We start from the raw sequence: 25,142 nt of genomic DNA, 5'->3' as shown, positions 1-25,142 counted from the left end.
TGTGTGTCTAACATGTAACCTAATGTAATGTAGTCGTATAACATTAGAGGGCACCATCTCATTTAAACCGAGAGATGAAATCCGATCCCACACAAGATGAAAGGTAAAATCTTCCGCTTTTAAAATTAAACGCGCGTAAATGAACGAACCCGCTCTATTCTGTCGAAATTATTCTCATTCATGAATCTAATGAATTCAGTTGAGTTTGAGTCAAGCCTTAACAAGTGACACGCTCCCTGGAATGAGTAAGTGTGTTACCTGTAGATACGTAAAAACACCTTTGTCGTGCCTGAGGGAGTGAGCGCAACACACACACACACACACACACACGTCATTTCCCTGAAGAGAAAACGACGTTATGTTGCAACCGCACGCGCTTTGTCACTGTCTAATGTCGCTCTGAAATTATTCAGATTTGACCGAAAATGCGGTTTACTACACTTGAAGAGCAATACTTTCGACAGTATTAACTTCTTTTGTTTTTTACTCGAAGATATAATATGTGAATACCGGATTAAAACTCGCTGGCAATAATGCGGATACTGATCTATATCAGTGTCATCTTGATATTAATCCAGAAATCCACCTCAGAGGGTAAGATGATTTTATTTTATTTGTATCGTATTCATATAATATCATTATGTAGCTTGAAGTGTTATTATTTATTACATTTTAATAATAAATACTGAATACGTTCATTATTTGCTTTTTAAAATATTTATCCGTAAAATATGTATTGTTAATGTTATTATTCGTGATCGTGTCATTAAATATTGTAAAAAATTAAATATTAAATATACCCATTCAGTGTCACTAAATATTTTTAATTATACATTTATGTTGTTAGACATTTTTATTTTATTTTAGATTAGTTCAAAGGTTAATGGGTTGACGATGCAAGAACTGATGAACATTTATGGTAATGCAGTGTAAGTTGCTTTGGATAAAAGTGAATTTCAAATGTATAATGTATATTCAAACATATTCTAAAAAGTGGCTGCCTTTAACTTTAAGTATAATCAACTTGGATGTTTTAGTCATTTCAACTTAAGCTGCATTAACTGACTTAAAAAATTAGTTAAATCTTGTATAACTTAAAAAAAAGTGGAAAATTGCTTAACTTATTTTGATGAGTTAAAACGATATAAAAACATATAACTTATTGATCATATAATCTTTTACACTGACATTATATGTTTTCTTCCAGTTACCTTTAAATGGCATCATGCACAAATTCAGGATTGAATATGAATCATTCATTGGAAAAACCCATATTTAATCTTATCATATTTTCTAAAGGTCTTTGCTCTTTGAGACGTTTTTACAGTGTTGTTTAACATGATAAGTATAAGAGCATGGTTTTATTCGGTCCAAAGGGCTGAGACGGGTGCTATTTTTTTTTTATTGAACTCACACTTGAGATTAATCTCAAACCTTTCTCTCTTTACTGTCAGTCCTGTCATTAACATTTTAACATTTCACAAATTCCTGTAATGCATGGTTAAAAACGAGACATCTGGCCAGAAGTGCAGTGATGACACACATACTGTACTCCACATTAACTAAATCCATAAAACAGGTCAAAGTTCAAGCATATAACAGCTTACTTGCAAATAAATCTGATTAGACTCAATAAATTAATCTGATCAGAAGTTGCAGATGTGATAAATGGCACAGGTGTAAAATGCCTCCATTCACATTGAATAAATGATTGTGACAAATAGATCTGATTACAGTCATAACTCAATTTCAACTCCATTAAAAACATTTTCTAAATAATAATAAAAAGATCATTGGTCCCGGAAGTAAAACACATTTTTTTGTAATGTTGTTATGTGAGATGTTTTGGGTGGGAGCTTCTCAGAAGTTCTGGCAGTAAGGAAGTTGAAGTCTTTCTTTGAAAAAAAAAAAGCATTAAGACTGATTGACACAGGGATCTTGTTCTATTCTGTGATTCCTCAGAAAATAATTTCAGCGATGAGAGAAGTGGGCGGCTGTGTGTTTGTGTGTGTTCTCGTCACATTGTCTTCTCAGGGATGGAACGGCATGTTATAGGTCGAGACAGTCAGAACTGGGAAAACGGGTTTGAGAGCGTCATTACACACAAAGAAAAGCACCACAAAAATAGCACATGTGATAACTGACTGACTGATGAGGCTGATAAAGTCTTTGTCTAAAGACTCAGGCTACGTCTACATTAATCCGTCACTTGACTAAACTTATGTCGTCGTTTTTAAATACCTCCGTTTTCAGTAGTCATATGTGACGCATATTTAACCCAATGTTGATATTGGTATTGTGCCTCTTATGTGCTTTTCACTTTCACACAGTTGCTAAAATAAATGGCTTTGCAAACTCTTCATATCACAGTCCTGCAAAGAAAATTCACTCGCATTTGCTGTCCTGCGGTAGGCATAAAACATGAGAGTAGTCGCGTTTTAGACCAAACATATAATGGTGAGCGAGACCTGGACGCTTCAGTGAATGAGGAGATATTTTGCGTTTTCTGACGTTTCAGTGTTGATGAGAACTTTTGGAAAAGCTTGAAAACGCTAATGTGGATGGAGAGTGTTTTGAAAAGAAAACTCGGTTTTATCTATATGCACTATCGAGTTTGGGTCGTTAAGATGTTTTTGAAATGATCTCTTCTGCTCGCTTCTGCTTTCAAAAATACTGTAAAAATGTGAAATATTATTGCATTTTAAAAGAGCTGTTTTCTATGTGAATATATTGTAAAATGTCATTTATTTATGTAAGTTTTCACCATCATTACTCCGTTTCATTTTTCTTTGTTCTCATTGCAAAACTTGTATCTGACATAAAAGACAAATCAAGAGTGAGGAGAAAAAATATGAGGGCAAACCAACTCAGGAGAATAAAACAATGCTAAATACTCATACAAATGTCACATTATTACAACAATCAAATGACTTTATTGGCTTTTAAAACCAACACACCTGAAGGCATTTGCTGTGCAAAGTTTAAAGATACAATTTCAGCAGACAGAAACTGGGCTGATCGACTGGAATAATAGTGATGACAGGTTAAGTGTCATCTAATCGCATACAGCAAGTGTGAGCATGTGTGTGAGTGGGTCTTTAGTTAGTAGAGCCAGCGGGAAGAGGTATGCCGGTATATCATGAGACCCTGAAGAGAGCGAACGCTGGGAAAGGTCAAACGGGGACGTGGAGCCTGTAAAGACTTGTTCAAACTATCCCAACAAGTCATTGTTTGTTGGTGTGTCAGCTTAGTCTGAAAAAATACAACAGAAATTGCTGAAACTGTGGCTGTTTACGTAAAAAAAGAAAAATTAGTTTGTGTACATGAAGCAAATTAAGCCTGTTTTAAGACTATTGTGTTTTTTTGTTATTTCAGCTTTACTTTATGAAAATTGAGTACATTTTCCATCAATTCATTTTTTTTCTTCTTTTTTTTTCTTTCAAAAATCAGTCTTAGTAATGAAACCACTACCATGCAAAACTTTAGGGGTCAAGTTAAATAAAATACAACTAATTATAACAGTTTTATTCAGCAAGGATGCATTAAATTGATTAGAAGTGACAGTAAATACATTTGTAATGTTACAATTGTAGCGTTTTTTATTTCACATAAATTAATTTTCACATTCTTTTGAACTTTCTATTCATCAAAGAATCATTCGGAAAAAAATTTAACACTGTTTTTATCATTAATAATAATGTTAATAATTAATAATAAATGTTTCTTGAGCAGCAAATCATCATATTAGAATGGTTTCATAATATTACTATTTTTACTTTTTTATTTTTTTTACTCTACCAACCCCAAACTTTTGAACGGTAGTATATATATATATATAATCAGTAAAACAAAAATACTACCATTATTTATACTTCATAAACAATTTACTAAATAATACTTTACAAAAATAATTGAATATTTAAATATATAACTTGTATGCATTATAGTAATGCAACTGAGAATTGTATTACTTTACAGTTGTCTTAAGAATAATGTTACAACGCAAAAAAGAACGAAAGAATGGTCCTAAAAACAGGCTTAATTTTCTCTATACAGCATAGAAATAATTTTTGAAATTGTGAAGTGTTACCCATATGTATTCTCTTTTTAAAGTGCTCTGAACAGGAATTCTGCACATTTTATCATTTAGCATAATAAGAAATGTAACAGTAACATGCATGAAAATCAGCTGATCAGACTCTAATATGATTAACTCTCTTTTAGCCGTGAGTCGGCCGTCTCCTCCTGTCAACGTGTCCATACAGTGTGACAACTATGGAGTTGAAGTACATTGGGAATATCCGGATCTCAGTCAGGACGTACACTTCTTGGTGGAGGTGGGAATGTCAGTCAATCACAATGAAAGGTAAATGTTCTGGGGGGGGTAAAAAACCCAGCAGACAACAACAGCTTCAATCTTTCACAGCCTTTTATAGTCTTTAAATGTTCATTTCTATCTCGATAAAATGTCTGCTGAATCCTTTCTAAGTATTAGTCAAACCAAAAGTCTTTTCATTTGTAGTTTGAAAGTGTTTTGTCTGCCATCATGAGCTTACTGTAATTATTGTATCTGTGTTCCAGGAAATATATTGATACCACAAGGAATCTAAGTTTAAACATATCCAGTATGCTGTTTAATTCAGCATACAATTACTACTTTGTCACTGTGACGGCCGTGCGGGGAGGAAACCATTCAGATCCGCGCAAATCAGTTATTTTCAGCTTCAGTGAACTTGCACCCGGCGATAAAAAGTGTATGTTGAGCCTGTATTATCGGTTGAACTCTGAAATATCATCTATTATAGAGCAAACGCATGCAGTATGATCTAACACTTCTATTGTGCCTTCAGGTTATTTGGATTTTCCCGAGGTTGAACTTTCTCCCAAAGACGGCAAACTTCACGTCCAGTTCATCAACCCTCTGCATCTGTACAGAAACACGCCGGCTCTGAGGAACCTCACTGATAATCTGAAATACACTGTTGAAACCGAAGAGGTAACATTCACTCTCCTGTCCACTTACAGGAATAGTTCACACTCAAACTACTTGTTTGCAAGCTTGTTTCTAGTATGATCATTTATAGCTCAAAAAAGCACCTTAAAAAGTATAGCCCATGTGACTTATGACGCTATATTTCAAGTCTTCTGAAGTCATATGATAGACTTTTGTGCGGAAAATTAAGAAATTGTTTATTCTAAGATGAAATCTTTCATGAAAATATTCACGTGCTCTTCCGTTTAAATGTTTGGGGTCGGTATGTTTTTTAAAGTTTGTTGCATTTATTTGATAAAAATACCAGTAAAAACAGTAATATTCTGAAATATTATTACAATTTAAAGAATATGTTCAAATGTAATTGATTCCTGTGATCAAAAGCTGAATTTTCAGCATCATTACTCCAGTCTTCAGTGTCACATGATCCTTCAGAAACCATCGTAATATGATAAAACATTTCTGATTATCAATGTTGAAAACAGTTGTGCTGCTATGGTAGTCTATATCTGAAGTAAAATACAGTGCATAAAAATAATGACAGAATATTTAAACTGTTGATTACTCTAATTTTAAACTTTTCGGGGAGCCCAGAAACACGTCTGCTGCAAATCCTCTATGAGTCTCAGTGTTTTTTTCCCACAGGATCAGACAGATTCAACCTGTGAAATGGAGACTAAAACATGCGAGGCGTCCATTGGGTTTTCTGAGCTCAGAGAAGTTTACTGCATCAATCTCTCTGGACAAATCGGAGATAGACGACTTAATCCTAGAAGAAGGAGCTGTTTCAAAGGAGACATAAGAAACTGTAAGTGCAAATTTAACCAAGAAAACGTAGCATCCATGTAAACAGTGCTTCAAATATAGACAAATACAAATTTTATTAGTAAATATCTATAATGACTTTACTATTATTTCAAAGTATTCAAAAATATTGTTTTCTCGATTTGAATCCATTATCAATCGAACCAATTTCGATTCTTAAATCCCACGAATTTATTTTTAAGGCCCTGATAATACTTCAAGCGAAATTGGAAGAATGAACTGATGTGACGTTATTTCAAACAAAATCATGCCTAAACAAAGTTCACTTGGAGTTTGTTTTGGGAGTTCAAAACAAAGCGGAAACCTTCCTTTCGCTCTCTGGAATCTAACACAGAAGTGACTTAAACTGTAATTCATCGACTGGCCACTAGAGACAGGCTCCGAAATAGAGTCAATCCCATTGACCCCCATGTTAAAATGCTTTTTTTTAAATGTAAAACTTTACAAAAACAGCCTAGTGCAAAAAGTGATTTTGGTCTATATAGCTAATTTTGCAATCCTAATTTTTTGACTTCCAACAATTTACAACAATTTTTAATGTTTCACACATGAGACAAAACAGACACCTTACAAGCTCACGGGTACCAGGCATGAAACCGAAACCCAGCAATATTTAAAGATATTAAAAGACAAACAAACCCAACAAAAAATCGATGCACAGCTGAGGATGATGTTTTTCGTTCTTCCACACAGATCCATCATTCACCGTGTACCTGTATCCAGTGCTGGCGGTCGTCTTTACGTTGCTTATCATAACCGGCATCATTATGCTGCTAGTGAAGAAATGTTACTCGGAAATTAAGAAGAAATCTAGGGCTGCGTTTCCAGATTTTTTGGTAAGTTGATGTTTGACCTGTTCTCAATATTTATGTGTAAATTGTTCATTATAATACATATATATATATTGATAGATTTATATATATATTGATAATTATCCTTCATCTGTGTATTTACGTCACTGGTGCACAATCCAGTTTATGCAACACATTAAAAAACACACACACACATATATATATATATATATATATATATATATATATATATACACGAATTGAACAGCACTACAGTGTCACAATTCAGTCAACTCAATCGAGGCAGAAGTATTACAGCACAGTAAAGTGATGGTGAAGCGGTCAAAATAAAGTTGTAGTTCTGAATGTTGACTACAGTTTGTACATTTGGTGTAAAATTGATATAGAAAGGGATATAAAGTTGACTAATATCGGTGTAATATTCCAGATGACTATAAACAACCAACCGATCAACATCAGCATTGCTATTAACTAAAACTAAAACTATTTAATTTTTTTTTGGGGGGTAATTTAAAAAAGCTGAAATCAAATACAGTATAAATGTTAGATGAATAACTTAAACTTAATTGAGAAATGTTGAAACTGAAATAAAGTTTTAAGTTGAGGTACTAAAACGACTAAAAGTGAAATGAAAATAAATTAAAGCTAAATAGAAATACAAAAAGATACAAATGACAAAAAAATACTAAAAATTGGTAATTTAAATAAAGTTTAGGTAAAATATAAATATTTTACAAAATATGTAACTTAAAAAAACTTAAGCAAACTAGACATGTTGCCTTGGCAACTAACTGAAATAAAATAAGCTGAAGTACTAAAGCGCTAAAACTAAAATAAAAAATAAATTAAAACTAAATAGAAATACAAGAAAGCTAATAAAATATAAAAAGGGCATAACAAAATTACTCAAATTACTTGAAAACGGAAAATATAAAAATAAACACTATTTCAAAATAGTATATAATAAAATATTAGAAGAAAACTTAAAAAAACTAGACATAAGTAATAAAATAAGTATAAAATAATAAAATAAGTTATAGTTCTAAAATAACTAAAAATAAAATTAAATATAGCAGATTATGCTAACCTGTTTGTGAAACTATAGCAAAAATACTAAAATTCAAATAAAAACTGAAAATAAAAGCTATTTTAAAAAAAAGTACTAAATACTAGTATAGTATATAAATCATGTTAAATAAAATAAAACACATTAATCACCATTCAAATGTGGGCTAATTAAACCACACGCATCTCTTATTTAAAGGGACGGTTCACCCAAAAAATGACATTTTTGTCATCATTTACTCGACCTCACGTGGTTCCAAACCAATGACTTTCTGTCATCAAAACATCAGACGTCTCAGTGTTTTTATGTCCTTACGACAAAACTCAATGGGGTCCAGAGTTGTTTGCTTCCTAATGTTCTCCCAAACATCTTTTTTAGATGAACTATCCCTTTAATTAGTCCTTATGTCTTTGGTGTGAATTTGTTACCCTACAGCAGGGGTAGGCAAGTTCGGTCCTAGAGAGCCGCTGTCCTGCAGAGTTTGGCTCCAACACTGAAAAAAAACTCACCTTCCTATTCATACTTTGCACGTGACGTCACAAGTACTGGCTGGCGGGCAAGAACGTCGTTCTCTAGCAAGGAAACCCAGTAAACTAATCAAGCATCTTGCCAGGACGTCGCCAGTTTTAATATACAAAAGTTGGTGTTTTGAGATGTAACGACATGCCAGATAGTTGTGCGATTGGATGCACTATTATTCAGCATAATCGGGTTCTCAGAGTCAGAGACGACGATGGATATAACGGTATAGCGACGACTATCTTAATTTACTGGCTTAATATTTCTCTTGTGGACCTACATTAATGACAGTAAAAAATTAGAAGAATGTTTCTTTTTAAACAAGTTTTTGAAGCTGCTTTTGATTTTCACAGATGGCAGAGTTGTGCTGTTCGTGAACTAAAGACTGTTTTTAGGCCTATACCATTTTAGTGATATTATTCATATTTAGTAATTGTATTGTTTTTAGTGTTATTAGTGTCATTAAACGTTTTGTTAATGTGCTATGGAAACAAAATAGCCTCACTATAATTGACTGTAGTATTGGCCATTTTCTCAGCGTTTGTTGCCCGCCAGGTATCCATGGTAGTCACGTGACTGCAAAGTATGAATTGCCTTAGTAATCCTGAAGACATTGATTAGCTTGTTCAGATGTGTTTGATTAGGGTTGGAACTAAACTCTGCAGGACAGCGGCTCTCTAGGTCCGAACTTGCCTACCCCTGCCCTACAGCATTCCCACTCAGTGCTGCACAGTGACTGTAACTTCTCTCCTTCTGGTTTGGTAGGTTTTCAAGCCAAAACAAACACATCTGTGCGAACCGCTGAAACTTTACCCAGAGGCTGTGGCCAGTGATCTGCGCATCGAACCTAAAGAGCAAACCACGTTAATAGAGATGTCCAGCGATGAGTCGTCGTCCTCCGGTGACAAGGATGTGGGAAGCTGTGACCTGGACAATGTGAGTCCGTACGGGGATAATGACCTTGATGAAGCCGATCCGGGCGACTCTACGATTGGCTACGACTGTCCACACGCACTCAGACTGGAGATGAGTCCTGGAGATATAGTGAAAGGTTATGGACACTAGACATTCCCTAAGGCACTCTTTGGATTGCGTATTGAAGTGAAGGAAAGTCCCATACAGACAGTAAAAGCACCTGTCTCCGGGACGTTCTGGGAACTTGATACAGGTTATGACTGTTCATACAAATACAAGCCCTCGCATGACATCACGAAATGGAATATCCCAGAGTTTTTCAGGTTTTCCTGGCAGAATGGAAAAACGTGTTTGGCTTTTGTCTTCATTACAACGGCACTCCTTTTATATGAATCGAAACTCCTTAGGCATTTGTTGCTACATGTGGTGATTTTATCTTCAGGTCTGCCAGAATCATTTCCTCTGAACAGTGATTTACAAAGTGCTGCTCAGGTCACGTGACTCTTGTCATTCTCACACGTCTCGTCAGAACAACCGCCATGGCAGGATAACTGTTGTTTTTGTGTGTTGCTATGGCAACACTCACTCGCAACACAAAACGGATCATTCATTCACCAGTTCTGTTGAGACTTACAGCAAAATAATACATTAATTCACCTCGTCATTTATTCTTTTTGAAAATATATTAAATACACCAGATATCATGAGCTGTTATAAAATGGCACATCAAATGTACACATACCGTGTTCAAATGTTTGTGGTCAGTATGTTTTTATTCAGCAAGGACACATTGAATCCTGAATAAAATTAATGCATCATATTTTCCACGCAAATATGAAGCAGCACAACTGTTTTCATCATTGATAACGTTTCTCGAGCATCAAATCATCATATTATAGTGATTTCTGAAGGACCATGTGACACTGAAGACTGGAGTAATGATGCTGAAAATGCAGCTATTTTTTGATCACAGGAATAAATTACATGTTAACAAAGTATATTTTTACAGTTTATTTTTATTTTGTATATAGTTATTTTAAATTGTAATAATGTTACTGTATTTTTGACCAAATAAATTACAATTGCCAACTAAAATGTGAACACACAACTCAGAAACTCATAATTGCTGTAATTCCGACATGATGGGAACTTTAGAGCAGACCGTCATGTAGCAGATCTTCAAGCGCACATCCAGATGAAAACAGGAACGTTTATTTCAGGTTAAAGTTGTTTATTGTTCAATGTTGTGAATGATATTTATGCACATACCATGAGATTTTTTTGTTATAATGAATTTAGAAAGCCATCCTGCCCAGCTTACAGGCAGCTGATAGTTTGCATTGCGTTCAATATTGTGCCACTGGTGAAAATGCAATTGAGTGTTTTAATTAAAAGTGGGATTGGGACTTTTTTTTAATGTGATGAATAGGTTTAATTACATTTTTGTACATACATATTTACCTGTAAACAGTCAAGCCTGATAAATAGAACAGTTCTATACATTCCATTCATTGTGATGTATCCATGGCAACACTATTCATAAACATCATTTAGAACTGCTTATACACTGCATGAGTAAAATAACATGGAAGTCCTGGTAAGGTAAATGTTGTTATCATGTACTGCGACAGACATGTCTTCAGTAAGGTCCCATAGTCTCTGCTGGTGTCCGGAACGGTCTCTGCCGTCCTACGACAGCTTTATGCCCTGAACGTTTGCTCTTAAATTAACCATCTGTTTCTCCTGCATCTGTTTCTCCTGCATGAACGCCAGTTTGTTTGCCTTCTTCTCTGTCCTCCTCTCCTGAAACGATGAAGGAAAAACTGTGAATGTGTGGTGCTTTTTAGCCATATATGCTGCTAAGTGGTTAAACACAAGCCCATTTCCTCCTTCAATGTAGTTCTGACGGATTATTCCCACCTGTTTTATTGTAAAACGAGAGAAAAAATCCCAGTCTCCTTAACAGGCTAATAATGTTTGACAGGCGATAACACAAGGTGGATAATCACTGGTAAATACAACATAAACTGCAACAGATTCATCAAGGTTGACAAAATAAAGGTCAAAAGGTCAAGACAAATCATGTGTCAACACCAGTATTTTCTTCTTAAATCTGCAGTGAACCAAAGACAGTCTCAAAAACACGGTTTGAAATCGCTGGCGTTTCTGACGTCACAAACTACCTTGTAACCAATCAGATCAACGTGTGATCGTCAACGAGTGGATCTCTGATCTGCTGTGAGTGAGTGGAGGCGGGGCTCATTTGCATATTCAAAGAACCACGTATACTTAAGGCATTGGAGATTGCCACTAATTTGATGGAGATTCTGGATTGTTTTAACCTGATACAACATGTAAACTTTTCTACTCATAGAAAAGGTCATACACTTGATTTAGTGTGTACAGCTGGTGCTGATATTAATCAGCTTGAAGGCAAAGATTTGTGTATCAGTGACCATAAGCTCTTGAGCTTTAACTTATCTGTTCCTCTTCAAAAACTACAAAAGAGGGTTATTAGTTTTAGAAATCTTAAAATTATTGATCTTAATCAGTTTTCATGTATGATCAATGAGAGTCCTGCAGGTAATACTGTTGATCACTATAATTTAATTTTATCATCAATTCTGGATGTGCTGGCCCCCAGGAAGGAACGTGTGGTTTCATTTTCAAAATCATCACCCTGGTTTACTATTGAGCTCAGGGCTCTTAAAGCAAAGAACAGGCAGTTGGAACGACAATATAAAAAATCAGGGCTCACTGTTCATAAACTTATGTATGATGAGCATTTGGTTCGGTATAGCGATGCCCTCAAAATAGCAAGAACTGAATACTACTCTCAAATCATTAATGACGGTACTGCAAAACCAAACAAGATGTTTAGAGTAATCAACAAACTCCTTAAACCTACCAATACACTTATTTGTTCCACTGTGCAGCAGTGCAATAATTTTCTGATATTCTTTACTGATAAAATTGAGAATATTTATCAGTCTATTACTTCTGTCTCTTTGTGTGCACCTCCTGAGATTCAGCCTGTAAATTGTCCACTTACCCGGTTTTCTAGTTTTCAAACGGTCACCATTGATTACATTTCCAAATTAATTATGACGATGAGTTCCTCTACCTGTACTCTGGATCCTATTCCAACTCATGTTCTCAAGGAGTGTCTGTCATCTATCAGTCCTCTCATTTTGAACATTGTTAATGCTTCTCTTACTTCTGGACTTGTTCCCCAAGCCCTTAAGGTTGCTTCCATCACACCCGTTCTTAAAAAACCTGGGTGTGATGTGTCTGATCTGTCTAATTACAGGCCAATATCTAATCTTCCTTTTTTGGCGAAGGTTTTGGAACGTGTTGTTATGTCACAACTACATTCTCACTTGTCCATGAATGAGCTTTTAGAACCTTTTCAATCTGGTTTTCGATCAGGACATAGTACTGAGACTGCCTTGGTCCGAGTTATGAATGATCTCCTCGTCTCTGCTGACTCTGGTGCTCTTACTATCTTGGTGCTGTTAGATTTGAGTGCAGCTTTTGATACGCTGTGTCACTCTATATTGATTGAGAGACTCGAGACTTGGCTTGGTATTTCCGGTACAGTGTTGGAGTGGTTTAAATCTTACCTCACTGATCGTACCCAGTTCGTCACGTTAGAAAATAATAAATCTAACGTTGGACAGGTATGTCATGGTGTCCCTCAGGGGTCTGTCCTTGGCCCAATACTTTTTAATATTTACATGCTTCCTTTGGGGCAGATTATTAGAAAGCATGGTTTGGGGTTCCACTTCTATGCTGATGATACTCAGATTTATATTAGCACAAAAACTAATATCACAGGTACATCAGCAACGCTTTCTGACTGTCTGCACGAAATTAAATTATGGATGTACCACAATTTTCTTAAATTAAATGGTACTAAGTCAGAGGTTCTTTTAGTTGGTACCCCTGCAGCTACCTGTAATGGTAAAACATTTAATTTAGACATTGAAAACAATGTACTGTCTCCATTACCTCAAGTTCGCAACCTTGGTGTAATTTTTGATTCTCACTTAACACTTGAAGCACATATCAAGAGCATTTCAAAATCTGCATTCTTCCATTTGAGGAATATTGCCAGGATCAGGCCTTTTCTTTCATTACCTGATGCTGAGAGGCTTGTCCATGCACTTGTGACCTCTAGGCTTGATTATTGTAATGCCCTTTATCTTGGCCTACCTGCAAAGTCCATTAAGCGACTGCAACACATACAGAACTCAGCTGCACGTGTTCTTACACATACTCCTTTTCGTCAGCATATCTCTGGTGTGCTTAGGAACCTGCATTGGCTTCCGGTACATGCCCGTATTGATTTTAAAACTCTTATTTTAACATATAAAGCTGTACATGGAACTGCACCATCATATATATGTGATTTGATTACGCCATATATGCCCTCTCGATCTTTGCGCTCCGCCCACTCTTTTCTACTGAAACAGCCTTCTTGCAGACTGAAAACGATGGGTGAAAGAGCTTTCTCTGTGGCAGCCCCCAGGTTGTGGAATGCACTTCCTTTAACGATTAGGAATGCTACAACATTAACGAGTTTTAAGAAACTGTTAAAAACCCATCTTTTTTAAGAAGGTGTTTGTGTCTTAATTGGTGTATGTTAATTTATCTTAATTTTTAATGCATTTACTTTTGTACTGTACTTGTAGCGCTTTGGGTACAAGAAAAGCGCAATATAAATAAAATGTATTATTATTATTATTATTATTATTATTATTATTAAGGCGAAACACGGCAGGCAAAAACATCGTTTTTTTTTCCACTGCTCAATTTTGAGATTTCAGGCTATTTGTCTTTAATAACATGTCTTCTTTCAGACTTGTGCTGAAAAAAAGTCCAGAATACACATTTAGGTCTTTATTTTACTACACTTTGTCTGTTTGCGTGTGTAGATTTCGCATAAATTCAACAAAAGTTGGCGTTCTAAATCATCCCGCTGCTCCGCGATCGCTGTCTGCACCCTGTCATCACAGACACCGTCAGAAAGCTCTCTCTCTCCTTTGCAACGCTATCGGATCCAAATATGGTCATTTCCTGTTTATCAGCAACCAATCGTGAAAGTAAAACGGGGGATTTAACTTGAAATGCGCATCTCATTGGCTGATGCCAATTTCTGACAATGTGATTTGTTCAGAATCGTCACGTGACGCGTTCTGACATTATATACATGCATCACATATATACAATACTTTACACACTATTTATACAAAACAATTATATTACACAACACATTTCAGTTTTTGTATAATATAATTACTATATAATACTAAACAAATCTGTAATTGTGGGATCCTAAAGTGGTTGTGAGTCCCTCAAGCAGATTCATATTCACATGTGTGATGGACTGTTGATGTGTTGTTTTGGATGTTATGATGAGTGATGGATGAAGCAATGATGAGTTTTGGATGTTAAACACTGTGATACATTGATTTTACATGGACCTAAAGCATATTTTGTATGTAATTCATGGCTTTCAATAGAAATTAGTGGAATTTTGCCATAAAAATCTTTAAAGGCCGTTTTCTCAAAATTAGTTTTTTCCTACACTCCTAGTGACGATTTTCCACTTTTGTAGCACCTACATACACCAAACTTTACAGTCCTATTCCTAACTATATTGTGAAGGTTTGTTCAGAGGGTTTTGTTGATATATCATTCTTGGCCTGATTTATATTACATTTTATGCCTAAAAATAGGGCGGAAATCATTTTTTTAAGGCTATTGGCAGTATCTTCTAATTTACAGGGTAACAAAAGGAGATATTCATAATCCCTTCTGTAAATGTCTTTTCATTGAATATATCAAAAAAATGCACAAATAATTTTGAACCTTGTTTTTTTTCATCTTCAAAAAACGTCACTTCAAAATATATGCAAATTAGTGCATATTTAATTAGATATAGCCTGATTAGCATATTTAAACATAAAATTACAGAAAACTTGCAATACATTTTTTTTCTCCTATTCATGTGAGTAATCAACTGGTAACGTTTCATGGTGATATCTGTACGTTAAAATTTTTACCCTATTCACCTGTAGTGTCTCGCCTTAATGAGGCAAGTGTGTAGAGACACATTTAAGCTATTTTAAGGCATGAAGAAATATTTGAAAAATCAGGTAGATTTAGCAATACAGTGGGTGTATGATATATATTACGATATTATGATGATCTATATGCCTTTCTCAACTGACGTTTTGGAGTTGTTGAAAGCGTTTCCTAAGATTGTTAGAAGGCAGACTGAGATGGTGAACGGGAACATGGTTTGTGTAACATTAGCAACACGTTAGCTGTTTAGTCAAGCAAAAGGCTAATCATATCAATTACTGTTATGTGTCCGACGTTGTAAAGAGCGACACAATTGTGCAGCGTTCACCTCAGTAAGTTGGTCGAGTGAATTCATGAGCTGGTGTGAGTGAGTGGAGGCGGGACTAATTTGCATATTCATGAAACCACGTATATTAAATGAGGCAAGGGTGTAGAGTTATATTCAAGCTATTTTAAGGCACGAAGACTTTTTTCACAGGAAAAAAAACGTTTCAGTATCTCATTTTGGTGATCAAAGATGAGTTTTAAGGGATAAAATTGAATCCAGGGGGACTTTAAAAGAATGACGCCTCAGATTCGACAAACGAGACGCTGCCGTACACACCTTCCTCTCGCTCTTGATGGCCTGTTTCCTGGCTCTCTTCTCCTCTATGCTCTCGTCTCGCGAGCGGGGCTGCGTTGAGGCTCTGGGAAGGTCCGTGTCGTTTATCCTCTCCATCCTCTCCACCTGTTTGGCCGTCGGGCCTCGTTTCGCCAGAACGTCCAGAGGGATCCCCGTCTTATCAGACACTCGGATCAGCTTGGCCTGCAACACGCATATTAACAATTAATGCATTTGGCAGATGCTTTTATCCAGACCAACATGCATTTCGTTCAAAAAATACATGGTATCAGTTCATGCATTCCCTAGGAATCAAACCCATAAACTTGGCATTGCAAGCGACATGAACTGGTCTATTGTTTGCATTGTGTCTTTCAGTGTTTACCAGCTAATCCGTTATAAAACTCTATAAATCCTTTTGTAACCCTGTGAACAAACATCTTTTGCCCTAATGACCACTGAAATGTATTTTGGTTACGATAAATTGCATGCAAACTATTGTAAAGGGAGAGAAAAAAGCATAGGTTTGCGTGTGACCCATAATAATAGCATTAGTATTCGCATTTACTATGAATGAGCTTGATGAATGAATGCATTAAAAATCCATTAACTACATGAATTCATATGGCGGGGTAATGGTTAATAAAAGATCAAATTACATTTCAAATAAATGATTCACAACTTCACAATCTTATTAGTACAAATATAGTATGTTTGCTTCCGTGTCTGTGCTGTAGTTGAAAACATCCGACACGCGTATCTCAAACCAAATCTTCAATTTGGTTCACATGCAAAATGTATGTGGATTTGAATTGGAAATTGAATTTCCAGTGTATTTCACCCTAGCCTTCTTTATCTGTGCAATGAAATAACAGTTTCTGGAATATCCTTGATACACGTGAGGCAGGTTTCTTCACCTTTGGAGGGTCCTGGATGAGTTTGGGCCGGTTGTAGAGGTTGGAGTAAGTGCCTGAGAGAGAAAGATGAACATGATCAATCCCACCTGATTTACAGCTTCATTCAAACTCCTGAAACTCCAGCATCTCTCGGTATATCTCAGGCTCTGAACTATGAGGACACGATATGGCAGATGAATAAAATCAGAATTGGATGATCATGAATATAAAGTGACATTAGCCCCCCGTTTTACAGACAAGGATAAAGTCCCAGAATAAAATACATGTTTGAGCTGTTTTAACTGAAACTTGCATTGATGCATCTTAAAATACATCAGTGTCATTGTTTTGTCTCAAGATGCAAATCAGTAATGTTTTTTTCCAAAGGCACGTTTATAAAAGCTACTTAAATATCCTAATTGAACTAAGGCCTAATCCTGGCTTAATCTAAACCCTGTCTGTGAAACCAGGCCTATATTGATCAAAAATGGCAGTAAAGACATTTATAATGTTACAAAATAATTCTATTTAAAATAAATACTGTTCTTTTGAACTTTCATTAAATAAACTTTGAAAAATAAAATGTATCACGGTTTGTATCGCACAAATATTAAAATCCCCCTGTGGTGAAAATCAAGGTTTTAATGTTGTTTATATGTCTAAGTTGTGTTTTTAATTTGCTTCATGTGTAAATTCATAAATCAACACCATTGCTGAGTATTTTCTGCTTAAAACTGCAGTGAATCAAAGACAGTCTCAAAAACTCGGTTTGAAATCGCTGGTGTTTCTGATGTCACAAACTACCTTGTAACCAATCAGATCAACGTGTGATCGTCAACGAGTGCATCTCTGAGCCGGTGTGAGTGAGTGGAGGCGGGACTCATTTGCATATTCATAGAACTGTGTATACTAAATGAGGCAAGAGTGTAGAGTAACATTCGAGCTTTGAAGCTTTTACAGCATGGAGAATTTTTTTCCAAGGATCAAAGATGAGTTTTAAGGGATACAATTATTGACTACAGGGGGACTTTAAGCAGCTCAACTGTTTTTAAAATTGATAATACCGGTAATCAGAAATGTTTCTTGAGCATCAAATCATCATAATAATGATTTCTGAAGGATCATGTGACACTGAAGACTGGAGTAATGATGCAATGATGAAAATTCAGCTTTGATCACAGGAATAAATTACAGTATGACATTCACATAGAAAAGAGTTATTTTAAATTATAATAATATTTCACAATTATATTACAAATAAATGCAGCCTTGGTGAACATAAGCGACTTCTTTTAAAACCTTTTTTTTTTTTTTTAAATCTTACTGACCCGAAATTTTTTGATTGAATGAAACTGTTGAATTTGTATTACAATATTTGATTTATGCCATTAAATACATGTATAAGAATTAGTGGTGGGCCCCTATCGGCGTTAACGTGCTGCGTTAACGTGAGACTCTTATCGGGCGATAAAAAAAATAATTCGCGTTAATCTATTCTCAAAGTTGGGTTGGGATCATAAAATAGCTTTTTCGAATATCGTTATATTTTCGCGCAAATCACGCAGCAGGGTATTTTCCTGTCAGGGACACATGGTGTATACTTTTACATGTTACGTTGATCGTTCCTCTCGTTACTTTACATGTTGTTAAATGAGTTTATTCAAAGCGCGCTGTATCTTTATTATGGGCATGAGCGATGCTCAATTTACAAATGAATCACTCTTTTGGGTCGATTCTGTTCAAAGACTTCATCAAACAAGTTGGCAGATCTGTCTAAATCGGTTCGCGAATCAGTTCTGTTCAGTTCCTCACGCACTGAATCGTCTGAACTCTGAAGCGCGTTCAATCACACTCGACACGGAGTCGTAACAGGAAGATTTAAGAACACCAAGAGCTACAGTTTAGTCTAGTGAAAGCAAATCTGCAAATGCATCATATTTTTGCCAGCGATGAAGATCTTTATTAGTTGAACATCTTCGTAAGCTGTCTGTGAATGAATGATACCACAGGACGATACATTCGATTTCATTTCATTCAGGTAATACGTTTTACAACCAAACAGATTCTACGCCACGATAGCACTACTAAAAAGTATGACATTATCCGTTGGACATATACATTAATTTATAGGCTACAAAATAAATAAGCTACCATTGTGTACAGTTTATGAAATGAACACCCGCCATCCCGCGGTAATGTGTGTGTATTGCGCAGGGGCATAGTCACACGAATAGTTTACATTAATTGAAACTAATTTGTTTAAAAAGGAGGAGGCTATTGCCGGTAAAGGCAGGTTCACATAAAATCATTATGAAATATGACATTATTTTTTGATCTAACGAGCATCTGGTTTGGCGATGCAAAAACGGACTGTAGCTACGTCGTGCTTATTGTTTTTTCTTCTTCCAATTAGCCTACAATGTTTAAAAAAAAACGACGAAAACATGTTACTTGTTCAATTAATAAACAGTTTGTTTGATGAAAAATCGCTAAAGATGAAATTGGCCTCCCTTTCTGTCATTGTAATTGTGCGTTTTATTTATTTATTTTATTTTATTATTTTTTTTGACCGATATTCGACTTTTGCTCCTCTATTGTCGAATGGCATTTTTGGCAGAAATCCACATCCCTACGCGAGGCGAACTATTCTCAAAGACTTACTTTTAGTCATTATTTGGGTAGCACACATATTCTGAATGCCTTCGGCAGAATTCAAATGAGCCATTTTAATCTAGATTAATTCCAAGATTCCAGTGAGATTAATCTAGATTAAAAAAATTAATCTATGCCCACCTCTAAAAAGAATATATTTAAATCCTCTAAATTGATACTCCATTCACATGGCATCAGAAAGTGCAGTGCACTGATAAAGCGTATGGCCTCAGACTCACTGATGATGGTCTCACAGTCCCAGCGCTCAGCAGACGGCTCTACGACCATCTTATCAATCGCTGCCTCTTCATCGTCTTCGTCATCTTCCTCTCTCACAGAGGCCAGCTCTGCAGGACCCAGCTGATCTAGTTTCTGACATCTACACACACAAACGTTAAATGATGAGAGAGTGATCTCTTATACACACACACACACTCACACACACACTCACTCTTTCTCCTTCTGTATGAAGTAATCTTTAATGATCTCCTCCAGTCGATTGCTGTCCGGTTCAATGAAGCCCTCCAGCTCCGCATTATCCAGCGGTCCGATCTCGTCATCATCAAACTGCTCGAAGAACTATTCAACAACACAACAAGTCACTGTTTTTAGATCATCGCAATCATACTTTATAATAAAATCAGGTTTATGGTTTTAGTCATTTCTTGTACAATCTGTGTATCATGTTTTTGAAATAGTCTCTTCTGCTCACCAAGGCTGCATTTATTTGATCAAAAATACAGTAAATTGTGAAATATTATTGCAATTTCAAGTACCTTTTCTATGTGAATATATTGTCAAATGTAATTTATTGCTGTGATCAAAGCTGAATTTTCAGCATCATTACTCCAGTCTTCAGTGTCACATGATCCTTCAGATATTACTATTACATTAATAAATCAGGTTTATGGTTTCAGTCCTTCAGTTTTTGCTTGTACAAATGAGAAAGAAAGATTTTTTTTTTGCTTGTAACGTGTTCACTTGAATTGTAATCAAGCTCAGCACAAACAAACTTTTTTCTTTTCTTTGTACAATTTTTACATGGTTTAATGCAATATACAAACTAGGAGATAAAAAAACTGCTATATTTAATAGAAAGGAAAAACCATACTATCACATTGTTTGGTGACTTTTTTTAAAAACTACCCAGCAAAGAAAAATGTTGCTGATTTTTTTGCTGCGTTGTAATGAGTACATTGACAGACATACGTATATGCGCTGAATGTGCCCTTATGTTCCTCATTATCTGTGTGGAAGATCTTCTGACTGACCTTCTCAAAGCGGTCGTCCAGCAGCGTGAGCTGATCGTTCCTCCTCATGACGGAGGAAGTGAGCGAGTACTCTGTAAAACGACTCTTCGTCTCGCAGTCGGCAAACATGAACTCTCTCCGGGCGCCTTCCTCATCCGACAGACCCGCCGAGCCGTAATCTTCCTCATCATCATCTTCCTCATCCGTGTCCTCCCACTCATCATCATCATCATTATTATCATCACTGAGGTCAAAAATAAAGGAAATTGGTGATGCCATCTGATGTAGGCGTGGTTATGCAGATTCAAGCGTTCAACTCATTGACTGACTCAAATTCATTTACATAGTACCAGCACAAATCCAAACATACTTAACATTTGAACGGTTAGTTCACTTAAAAATGAAAATTCAGGTCATCGTTTACTCACCCTCATGTCATTCCAAACCCTAAGACTTTTGTTCATCTTCAGAAAACAAATGAAGATCTTTTTGATTAAATCTGAGATTTCTGTCCCTCCATTGACAGCAACACAACTACCACTTTAATGCTTCAGAAAGTTCATAAAGATTTAAATGACTAAATAAATCTGTTCATCATATAAAGCGATCGTGTCTCTTCATAAAATTTGGACTAAACCGCTGAATTCATATGGATTAGTTTTATGATCTCTTTATGAACTTTCTGAAGCGTTAAAGTGGTAGTTGCGTAGACTGTCAATGGAGGGACAGAAAACTCTCAAAAATACCTTCATTTGTTTTCTGAAGATGAACGAAAGTCTTACGGGTTTGGAACGACATGAGGGTGAGTAAATTATGACATTTTTATTTTTGCGTGACTAACATTTAACATTCAGTCTAGGTAACAACGATCTGGCTCATATTTTCCCATTACACATTTTCTGTCATTTGTCAGTTTTACCGCGTGTCACCCATGATGTCATTGGCCTTGATGATGAAGTCATCTTCCAGCATGTTCTCGGGGTCGTCAAAATCAAAGTCCTCATCCAGCGCAGCAACAATGTCAGGATCCATATCCAACCGCGGCCCTGTATTCCAAGATGCAAAACTACAGATTAGCATCGTCCCATTTGGATTTGGCAGTTTCCTCAACATTCACTGCTGCAAAAAATAATCACAGTAAAACTACAGTTTGTAGTCACATGATCCTTCAGAAATCATTCTAATATGATGATTTGATGCTCAAGAAACATTGCTGCATCATATTTGTAAGGAAAATGGGATACATTTATTCAGGATTTTATGATGTACAGCATTTATTTGAAATAGAATCTTTGTAACATTATAAATGCCTTTACTGTCACTTTTGATCAATTAACTGAGGTATGATTTTAAATAAAGTAAATGAAAGGTGTTTTCTGCAGCCACATGAGCAGGACTGATACTGATCTTCGTCCGCCTCACCTGAAACAGGAGCTGCTTTGTTTAACAAACCAACTTCCTCTTCAAATTCTGATGCGAATACAGACGAGGGCAGGTTGATGGAAACTGCCTGCACAACATAAAATCAACAACAAACTTGAGCGGGACATGAAACACACGAGCGTAATGATGCTTATCATCTGAAAGAGACAAAACAGAACCGCAACACTGTTTGTTGTTAAACACTACTAAATACTTTCAGTAAAAATTAGCACAGTTCAAGACCACATTTAAAATTTAAAACCTTATTCTTCAAGGAAAATGGACCCTAATCAAGGGGTTAGCGCCATGTTTAATATTTGACAGGAATGAAAGTCTACGGGTACATGTATAAATTTTTGTATTTAGATGTATTTGTATTTAGATGTGTTTTGGTCGATCGGATCACAAGTAGACGAGGGAGACTCATTCCCGTTCACTCCTCGTGTTTTAATCCGTCTCTTTTGTCCACTTTCAAACCCTTCTGTCCTGATTTCTTCTAGGGGAAATTTATGTTTTTTCAGATTTTTCGATCTAATGGATGAAATAAGCTCTCGCAATTTATATAAGAACACGACCGGAGAGACGGAAACACACGGAGATCATCAGCTTTAGTTTCTGCTCTGACAGACGCAAGATCAGACGAATGCTGTGAGTGTGTGTTAGAAATCAGGAATGATGAGAGAACATTGTGCTTGATATGTTTTTCATCTTCAAACCAAACTTGAGTCTCCAGCTGACAAAGTTTAAATCCCGTCTGGCTAGAGCTCTTCCCATAATGTTCACGCATTAGATCAGTAGACGGAGAGAAGACGGTCTTTTGTGGCTGTTTGAACACATTCGATCACATGAGTGTTTACACTACGAAAGCAATCCGGTCGAATGCGTTTTCAACTTCCTCTGGAAGTGGTTGAAAGTGGACGAGCTCGAAACGCTTTAGACCCCGTTTACACCTGTATTTAGTGTTGTCCACTTGTGATCCGATCGACCGAAACGCATCTTAATACCAGGAGTAAACACGGCCTTATATCACCTCCTTGTGACTAGTAATAACAAGTAATGAACCCTGATTCATATCCGTGATGTAAACCCATTTATAAAATCTTTTCAATTTCCTGTTTTCACTGGAAATATGTCAACACAAAAGGTGCATACACTTTCTAAAGTTGATATAATCAGTGGCAGAACTTGATCAGATATGTAAATCTGGCAGCTGCAGGGAGGAGCTTACAGGGACGTGGACGTCCTCTTCCTCCATGTCCTCTTCATCCTCAGCAGACTTCGGGCGAGCGTCTCTGTGGACCCGAGGGGTGGAGACGAGCTCCACGGGCTGGGGCGCCTCCCTCAGGTGCTGCAGGTAATTGTAGTCGTCATCGAAAAACACTCCAAACTTGCGCTGTTCCTCCCTCCTCTTCTCTACCTCCACCTGCAGGAACACACGGCGACTTCAGTGACACGCTCCAGAGGCCGATATATGGATGTTGTGACTGCTTAACAGCACAAAATCAGTCAGATCAGTTTGTTTTACCTTGCCCGTAGGCAGAAGGACATGTTGAGGTGCCGTCTCATCTGCTGCCAGCGGGTCTTTCTGACTTCTGTGCACCAGGTGGAAGGACACAGCATTCTTCTTATTGATGAAGGCTTTCTTCTTTCTGTGAGGCTGGAGACACACAGATCACAACTCAAATACAGCCAATACACAGATCTGTCATATTCGGTGACTGCAGGATCATTTTAGTTACTTTAGGATGAATGTTAGTGAATCTTTAGGGTGTTTGGACCAACTGTTTTACAATAAACACAATCATTATTATTATGATAACAGAGCTTGCTAACGCAACACAAAAAGATTCGTAATCAGAACTAACCTGAACCTATTAACAAGTCTTTTTAGAGCATAGTAACTGTACTTGGGGTTTAAATTACACCGTTATAAACAATTAACATTAACAGTGAAACGGGATTCGCAGGTAACTTGTACACATGGAGTCACTTAGCATGACAGCTAAAAATGTGAATAAGAATAACATTACTCACCATTCTTGCGAGTTAATGTATTATCTAGGTCTTTGTATTTAAGATCTTAATAGCATTAATGTTATCAAAAGTAAACAAAGTGAAATCAAATCTTAGCGAATCTTGTGTCAGCTCGAAACACATGGACAACAGCGGCCATTTCTGAGACGTGACCATCTCGACGAAGTGAAGGGGAGCAGCACAGTCCATGCGATAATTTTGCCTTAAAGAACAAGTTAATATTCATATATAAGGTTAATTTTTATGTATAAGGATTGTAATCAAATACTGAAGCGAGCGGATAAATGACAGGAAATACAGACGCAACTATTGTAGTTCCAGAAACACCCTTGATTCTCTTTTGGTTTAGTCTAGATGTGTGACGTCACGTGATGATGGCGCTGCCCTGTGCAAACATTCTTATTTCTTTATTTCTTATTTCTTCTGCAAATATTCTTAATTTTGTCTTAATTTCTTATCGCAAAGCTGTTATTTTTGGATTTCATGAATCGAATCCAAATGCCTGCTTTATAATAAATAAATAAAAAATTCCTATGTAGATTTTATATTCATAAATGGAAGTTTTCAAATTTTCAAACCTATTTTTTTTTGTATTCTTAGATAAAACATTACAGTTTCATTAATTCATTTTTGCATTAATTCATATTTAAATTCCTTTTAATTTAAGTAATGCCCTCTTTCTTTCTTTTTTGACACGGGCATTTCAGGACTAGACTTGAAGAGCTCTGACATACAACAAAGAAATGTGATTTTGTGTCTGTGAAGTTGCTTTTGAATAACTGGCTATATGGATCAAATTAATCCATGAACATCAAAATCGAATAAAAATGTATGTGCGCACATTTCACATCGGCGTATTGAACATTTGGATGCATGATCATGACCCTGAATGAGAAATTTTCAAGAAAAACTACATAGGTTAAATAGTATTTCAGATAGCTTGAATAAAGAAATGACAGCTGATTTTTTACCATCTGTGGTTGACAAAATATTACATATGTGGGTAAAAGATCCTTTTTAGTTTCATAAGGTAGTAAAAAACTAATACTATAACAAAATATAACCCA

At 36.1% G+C, this 25,142-nt stretch overlaps 3 protein-coding genes across 3 annotated transcripts in view; 1 reads left to right on the top strand and 2 right to left on the bottom strand.

The window, feature by feature from the left end:
• Window positions 1-222: 222 nt before the first annotated feature.
• ifngr1 (interferon gamma receptor 1) lies at window positions 223-10,637 on the top strand. Its single transcript, XM_077245896.1, has 7 exons — window positions 223-594; window positions 4,225-4,366; window positions 4,582-4,754; window positions 4,851-4,996; window positions 5,639-5,801; window positions 6,512-6,654; window positions 8,981-10,637. The coding sequence occupies exons 1-7, from the start codon at window positions 534-536 to the stop codon at window positions 9,278-9,280; spliced, it is 1,128 nt and encodes a 375-aa protein (XP_077102011.1). The 5' UTR covers window positions 223-533; the 3' UTR covers window positions 9,281-10,637.
• Window positions 10,341-24,413, bottom strand: ltv1 (LTV1 ribosome biogenesis factor). Its single transcript, XM_077245893.1, has 11 exons — window positions 24,076-24,413; window positions 23,567-23,698; window positions 23,270-23,464; window positions 22,042-22,129; window positions 21,539-21,665; window positions 20,641-20,863; window positions 19,821-19,948; window positions 19,609-19,748; window positions 16,739-16,791; window positions 15,825-16,025; window positions 10,341-10,933 (listed from the first exon to the last, which is right to left on the bottom strand). Exons 1-11 carry the CDS (start codon window positions 24,076-24,078, stop codon window positions 10,820-10,822), a joined length of 1,404 nt encoding a protein of 467 aa, XP_077102008.1. The 5' UTR covers window positions 24,079-24,413; the 3' UTR covers window positions 10,341-10,819.
• A 722-nt stretch (window positions 24,414-25,135) lies between these two features.
• The window catches only part of capn9 (calpain 9), a 20,964-nt gene continuing 20,957 nt past the window's right edge, over window positions 25,136-25,142 (bottom strand). The window contains exon 20 of the mRNA XM_077245877.1: window positions 25,136-25,142. This exon is cut by the window's right edge and continues 952 nt beyond it. The gene's annotated coding sequence lies outside the window, so the exon portion shown is untranslated.

The sequence above is a fragment of the Siphateles boraxobius genome, unplaced genomic scaffold, assembly GCF_051911475.1.
Source record: "Siphateles boraxobius isolate OS27281-9 unplaced genomic scaffold, OSU_SipBor_1 29, whole genome shotgun sequence".
NCBI lineage: Eukaryota > Metazoa > Chordata > Actinopteri > Cypriniformes > Leuciscidae > Siphateles > Siphateles boraxobius.
This window is presented reverse-complemented; position numbering and strand designations above follow the sequence as displayed.